The 6,935-nt window shown below is 53.5% G+C and overlaps 1 protein-coding gene across 2 annotated transcripts; it reads right to left on the reverse strand.

Annotated features, from left to right (window-relative positions):
* Window positions 1-1,115: 1,115 nt before the first annotated feature.
* Window positions 1,116-3,647, reverse strand: LOC100274580 (uncharacterized). 2 transcript variants are annotated; one of them, XM_008674320.4, is made up of 7 exons: window positions 3,464-3,647; window positions 2,688-2,804; window positions 2,508-2,592; window positions 2,124-2,377; window positions 1,859-1,994; window positions 1,645-1,714; window positions 1,153-1,537 (listed from the first exon to the last, which is right to left on the reverse strand). In XM_008674320.4, the coding sequence occupies exons 2-7, from the start codon at window positions 2,782-2,784 to the stop codon at window positions 1,490-1,492; spliced, it is 690 nt and encodes a 229-aa protein (XP_008672542.1). In that variant the 5' UTR covers window positions 2,785-2,804; window positions 3,464-3,647; the 3' UTR covers window positions 1,153-1,489. The 2 variants fall into 2 exon arrangements, with proteins under 2 accessions (NP_001142405.1, XP_008672542.1); NM_001148933.1 differs by having other exon boundaries at window positions 1,116-1,537; window positions 2,688-3,548.
* Between the last annotated feature and the right edge of the window lie 3,288 nt (window positions 3,648-6,935).

Consider the following 6,935-nt stretch of genomic DNA (forward strand, 5'->3'; position numbering starts at 1 on the left):
ATCGTTTTGGTAATTTTTGATCATTATCGATGCACTTTCGATCATATACTTCAGTTATTGACACTATCGAAATATCAATGCCATTTTCATCTTCGGCAATATCGTATCGTTTTCATTTTCGTCAAAATAATTTGAAAGTGAAAGTGGTGGAGCCTTTTTTTGATTGCTTCCGATCGTTTTCAACCCTAGTTGGTCGAAACAGAGTTCAAGTTCTGATTTCAACTCTGATCGTTAGAACTAACTCCACATCTGCCAACACTCAAAACTGGCCAAGGCCCAAGTATTAGGAGCGCAAAATAGTCGCCTTGAAAACCTACTTATCCATCTCAATATATATATGTAAATTTCACACCAAACAAACCTTAGATATATGTGTACCTAAATAAGACCATGTGTCCATGAGTCCATCTCAATTCACATGTCACACTTACACATATAGATTATTCAGGCCATGTATTCTGTATTTATCTCAGTGAATTGAGATGGGTACGTACATGTATATCTAAATAAGACATAACAATGAGACGATATACAGTCAAACAGGTTGAAGTTCATATCCATATCGTGCGAGAGAGAGAAAAGACGAGAGAATCAGGCCTGTGCAATAGATGCACGCGCTGGCAAGACATGCATATGAATCATGTCATCAGCATGTTGGATGGAAAAAGGCATGTTGGTCTTGCTATTTATCTAATTACTATTTCGAGTACAATAAACCGCCCATGCGGCCGATCGCAGCATCGACAGCGTGGTTGGTTCACGTGTAAGGAGGGACTTATAAGAACGAAAAAAAAACTGAGTGGACTTTTGTAAGATAACGATTAATGAACCCAAGATGTGTCAATAGTCAATGCAGGCAAGTTGGGTACATTTGGTATATGCACAGTTACTCAGTTAGACGAATCGATGAAGGTCCGTAACAAGTACAATAATGGGCTCTAAGTCTTCTTATATGGAAGAGAAAGACATCAAAAAATAGAGGGGTTGTCTCTCATGCAAGACAAAAGGATGAAAGAGACAAGAGATTTATCTAAGAGCCAGCCTTAAAGTTAGCTTTATAGTTTATAATATGAGTGTGTTTATTGTTAGCTATACCTATAGATGACATGGTAAATAGTTAGAGCCAACTATTATTAAACTTGCTCTAAAGCGTTCGTGTGCAAACAAAAGCTGAAAAACATTAAGGCCGGCATGCAGAAACCACACCGAAATTCGACGCGTGCATACAGCTTTAAACGGTCGAATATGCCCCAAAACAGAGACCGTAGATTCATTAAACACCTTACGACTACTACCACTGCTAATCTTGCACATTACATCCTTAATACCGTCATGACTTTGTTCTCCTACTTTTTACTGGCACCCAATACTAGTACCACTAGCAGAAAGGCAGCAAGAGCAACACACAAAAAAGAGGCCAGGGATAGGGCCACTCCTCGTCTCCTCCACTCGGGACTTTTTACAAGCAGCTGACGAAGCAGAGCACGTTTCAGCAGCAGCAGTCGGCTGCAGACCTCTCCGGGCCCCCAGCTCCCAGCTGCAAAAACAAGTGCGTGTCAATCGACCGACGGGAACGGGACCTGCGATGCCCGAGCGAAAGCTTCACTCGCGAAACGGACGGTCAGGGCCCCCACGGGGACTCACCGTCACCGACGAGGCCGGCACGTCGGAGCTCTTGAGCACGCGCAGCCTCTTGGCGGTGGCCACGAACATCCTGCGGCGGACAGGGGCGGGACGGCACCCGGGCACGTGAGACGGGAATTCTATGAGAGTGACCGGGGTGACGCGGACGTGTTGTTGTGTGTGCGAAGCTGCGAATGGGAGGGAGGAGGGGATGCTGGTGCCGGTTTCCACTTACTCCCAGGGGACGTCGCCGGCAAGGACCCTGTCGCCCTCGTCGTCCTCGTACACCAGCGTGTAGTCGCCGCCGATCACGGGGCCCTCCCCCTCCTCCTCCTCCTCGCCACCCGCCGTGGCCGCTCGGTCCCTCTGAGCTGCGCGATCGGTGGAAAAAAAAAACTAGCTTGATGCGACGACGGACAAGCATGCACATGGCGGCGACACACGCAGTACGGCGGCGTCCGTTTTGGTTTTGGAGGAGACAAGACAAGGCGGGTACGTACCGGCAAGCAGGCCGCGGAAGAGCTTGCCGACGGCGGCGGAGAGGTCGGCGTAGCCGCCGTACGCCGTGAGGTCCACCTTGCGCCCGATCGGCACGCCGTCCATGTTGATCTTCACGAACAGGCCGTCCTTGGCGCTGCCCTCCTGGCGGGTGTGTTTCCCCGACGACGGCCTGGAGGAGGAGGCGGCCAGGTTCCTCCGGAACGACCGCACCGGCGGCCACCCCACCACCGGCGCCGCGCCCGCTGGCCTGACCCTGGCGGATTGAATTGAACGACCATTAAGAAAAAAAATGGACCTTTAGACAGTTGCCTTTTAGAAAAGCGAACAGAGAGAACAACAGCAACACCCGGCAGCCCGGCACCACCACCACCACCACCACCCACCTTGCCTTGGAGACATTGCTCCCACTGGCGGCCTGGATAGCGTAGGCAGAGGCCTCGGCGGGCTCCTCCCTGGCGGCGTCCAAACCTGAGGCTACCAAACGTCAGAACATGGAACCACGTAGCCATTTGCGACAGGAAACAAGAAGTGTACTACTAGCTCCAATCGTGGCAGACGAACACCTGAAGGCCGGGCGAAGTAGGCCGGGAGGCCGAGGCTGAGCTCGAGGCCGCTGTCCAGGGCCTCCTCTCCGGCTCCGAGCGGGCCGCGCCACGCCATGATCGCCGCCGCCCGCGTCCCTGAAGCTCGCGGTCACGGTCACGGGTCACTGGCACGACTCAAGCAGAAGCAGGCAGAGAAGCGAGCAGTGGTTCGGCAAGAGAGGGTGTGTGTATATAAACGAGGATGGCGACCGGGGAGGAAAGGCTGCCCCCGCCTGCCTCAGCGAGAGAGAGAGAAGAGTATAGGAGAGCGCCAGAGCGGTGAACAGAAGAGGAGGCAGGAAGACGACGGAAGGAAGCACAGGTGCTGCGCCTCGCGGTGCCCGAGGTGACCAAAAGGCGGCAAGGGAACAAGAGGTCAGAAGGCTCCCTCCCTGAAACGTACACGTACTACTACGTGACGGCCGAGCCTCAAAGCTGCAGGTGTGAGGGAATAAGGTCCAGTCGCACGGACGAAAGACAGCGGACAACAAGTACTAGGCTCCTCTGTTCCGTTCCGTCCGTCGCCCGCACCCTCTCTCTCTCTCTCTAGCTCGCAGTCGCACAGCCGGCAGCTAGAGCTCGGTCGCTGCCTGCTTCCCTCTTGCCTGTAGCTCTACAGTAGCAGAGGAGCTAGCTACTGTAGTACAAGATATGCAGGGCGAGATTCCAAGGAGCACAAGGAAAGCCGGCAAGAGCTACAGAGGGCTATGGTGGCCGCCCCGCCCGCCAAGCAAGAAGAAGCAACGGCTGCCTACCGATCGAGATCGCCGTCGGTCGTCGGTCCGTCTCTCTTCTATCTCTCTCTCGTGCGCTCCAGGTCTAGGGAGGTTGCCAGGTGTGTGTGAGAGAGAGTGTTGCGGTGCTCGTCTTGCCTCTTGCCCCTTATAAATAAAAATGGCGGCAAAAAGCGAAACGAATCTGCTCCATGGCACGCACGCATCGCTTCATCCCTCCCTCCGCCGTGTTCCTCTCCTTTTTTTTTCATTATATGAAAACCTTAACGGGGATACAGACGGATCTTCGCTGCGCAAAGCAAACTCTACGCATTACACTATCCAGCGACTAATAAAAAGAAACGGAGGGAGTACTACGTACGAGTATCTCGCAGTGTGCACGGCACTCCCTACACGACCTCACAAAACGACGAGCGTTCTTACGTTCACTCGATCCGAGCTCACAAAATGACCGCAGAAACGAGTTGCCGTTGCCGAAATGCGGCAGCTAGCTCCGTGGCCACTGGCCACTGGCGTTTGCTGTTTGCACTACTAGTACGTACAGTAGATGTAGACGCGTCATGCATGTGTGAACGTGACAAAAAACGGCGGTGCTGGTGCTGGTGCTGGATAAAAGAAGAAGGCAAGCAAGGCCATCGGATAAGACGATAAGCTCCGAAATTCTGGCCATGGCCGCAGCATTTGGTCGTCTGGGTTTTCCTCTCTCTCTTTTTTTATAGCCTGTAAAAAAGAAAAGAAATTGCAGGATGCAGATCGAGCGCGTCAAGCTGACTTTGCAGGATTTTGGGGGGTGGGGGGGGGGGGGGGGGGGGGGAAGAAACAGGACAGGAGTTTGGCGTGATGTCATTCTGTCTAGTGAGGGAGTATTATATCATGCTGTTTATACGGATCCTGTTTGGATCCTTTTCTACGATTGGCTACAGACACTGACACGACTTTTAGTTAGTCCACCCTCAAACCAAGGACCAGTTTATTAACTAGACAATTCAAATAAGATACCTATTCGAATGAGAGAGAGAGAGAGAGAATATAAGAGTCATCTCGTATTCTCGTAGCAGCAAACAACAGATAGAACGGTTTGCAAGTCACAAACTGTGCCAAAAAGGCTGATGCCCGCTCGCCAAGGCGCACAGGCACAGATGCAGATGCCCGCGGCTGCAGAGCCTGCTGCTATCGCGGGGGATTGGCAGTAGCCCACACAGGCACACAGACAGAGTAGCTCCGTCACTGCTGGCCGGGTCCCACACCGCCGGCACGCGAAGCAGCCAACGGGGAGACGAAACGTGCTGCTGCCTTTCCTGGGTCCGTGTCACCGCGGCGGGGCTCACATGGCTGCCTGGAGGCGACGGGTGGCTCAGGCTCAGGCCGCGTCGTCGCGACTTGACCCCGACCGGACCTCCCCCCCAAATCTGGCACCATCATTTCCCCTAGTGCACCCTACAGCACTAGTACTCCTACTCCGGATCTACTAGGAGTATAGACCACCCCATCCCCATTGGCGATAGAGCACCATCGACTCTCAAAAAGGTACCATAGCCTCCGTAGTATAGTACTACGTAGCAGTTGGCCAGTACCACACCTCCGTGAAACAGATCGCCAAGAAAGACAAGCTCCGGTTTTACCGCACCCATTTCTGTGCTGCCGCATGTGTCCCTCTGTAAGTCTGTATACTGCGACCGATTTTGTTTCTGATATGTGTCGCTCTGCTCTGCGTCACCGATAAGAGGGCGAAAAAAAAAAATGTCGCCCGCTGCAGCAGATATTTACTGTATCATGGACTCTACATCGTTTCATGTAGAGTGGATGACTACGGCTAGCCTAAATCTAGAGCTGACGAGCGAGATACGATAACACGACATGTCTCACGTAGAACAGGAGATAAGATCACGAATAGTTTGGAACCGGGAACAGCCACTTTAATCATCTATGCATGAAATTGAGCCCCCTAGAAAAGCAACCTTTTGAGGCATGAAACAACCACTTTAGTAACTCCAAAATAAAACTAAGCCAAAAAAGCTAAGATTTAAATACTCGGAATTCACACGTGGAATCGTAAATTTGAGTCCCGCGCCAACAACGAAAGGGACGAGCGCCTCCCTCCCGGACAGAAGCCATCTCCCACTTGCATATGGCAATCATATGAGTTCGTGGGTTCATCGGGCGTCATCATATCCGGCGGCGGGAAGGTGAGAAAGCGCTGCTGAGTTCCGCGGCCATGGCCCATATATGTCCATGATGGCCGCCGCCGCCGCCGCTTTTGATATGGCGAAGCCTCCACGAGGGGCATGGCCCATGTGGTGCGGCGACGCGCGCGCACGGCATGGACGCACGCATCGGCAGACGGCTCCTAGTAGAGGCGGTCGGTGAGCGCCGGAGCCTCTCTGCCTCGCGCGTACTCTGTGCCCCAGCTGCGCATTATTTTGTGGTGCGGGAATCTGATAGATGAGATCTCGCACGTTTTCAGACGAGGGTTGGGTCGGGGATGCAGGCGCGACGCGCGGTGCAATGCACCACATGCGGCAATTCGCGATGGAGGAGCCGCCGGCCGGGGTGGTCCGTCCGACGCCGATCGGATCCGAGTGGCGGTACTGCGCTGTCCACGTCCTATCGGCCGCCGGCCGGTGCGCATGCAGCATCTGCGGCTGCGCTGTTCCTCCCCACTACTACTAGGAGTTGTGCTGTGTCGACCACCGGCAACAGCCCCCCCGATGGCGCCCTCGTGCTGATCGGCGCGCGCGGTGGGGTGGGGGCACCTGGCACCACCCACCAAGGCACCCCCGCCGCCGCAAAAGCCTTTTTTGGCAAACCGCCGCATGCATGATCAGATACGGCCGGTGGCCGGGCCCGTCCGTCCCCCCGCCTGGGTGTCCTGTCTGTCCTGGTCCCTTGATGGACAAGTACCAGCGTTTCTTTTTCTGCCCTACGAGCAGAGCACCGCCGAGCTGCGCGTGCCCTGGGAACAGTTCACTCGTCGATAGGACACCCACGTCTGTCCGACGCATCTACCTGTATTGTTCTTTCTACAACGACCACTGGATTACTGAAACGCAAATTTTGAAGCGTGTCCGCGCCGTCGCATTGTAGCAGATTGTTCTTCTTCATCGAGAAAAAAAGAAAAAGAAAAGAGAGGAGCATCACTTCACTGATGCGCGCGCCCCCGTCGATCTACCGGACCGATAGTTTTGTCTATACTTGTGATTTATATTATCTTTCTAACCGATATATATACTAACTACTACCTGATCGATTCCTTCTGTCGGGTCATTCAGATGGCACTCACTCATCTCTTTCACCAAAGAAAAAAGAAGAAGAGAGAAGGAAAAAAGGGACGGCGGCGGCACTCATCTGCCATGCGCGCGGGAGCTTAATCCTGTCGGGGGAAATGGGATTACGTCTACCTTTTCCAGATGCTCACGCTATTCTAGCTACCACTGTCCGTCCACTCGCAGGTTCGGCTCAGGGAATGAGACTGAAACCAAACGCAGAGATCGAT

Source organism: Zea mays, chromosome 3 (assembly GCF_902167145.1).
Source record: "Zea mays cultivar B73 chromosome 3, Zm-B73-REFERENCE-NAM-5.0, whole genome shotgun sequence".
Lineage (NCBI taxonomy): Eukaryota > Viridiplantae > Streptophyta > Magnoliopsida > Poales > Poaceae > Zea > Zea mays.

What these genes read in the sequence shown, in the direction of transcription:
- LOC100274580 (NM_001148933.1), bottom strand. Translation starts at nt 2,784, where the DNA reads ATGGCGTGGCGCGGCCCGCTCGGAGCCGGAGAGGAGGCCCTGGACAGC. An exon ending in AGCAATGTCTCCAAGGCAAG is followed by an intron (nt 2,378 to 2,507) that starts GTGGGTGGTGGT and finishes TCAATCCGCCAG; the next exon opens with GGTCAGGCCAGCGGGCGCGG. An exon ending in TGCCGGCCTCGTCGGTGACG is followed by an intron (nt 1,538 to 1,644) that starts GTGAGTCCCCGT and finishes TTGTTTTTGCAG; the next exon opens with CTGGGAGCTGGGGGCCCGGA.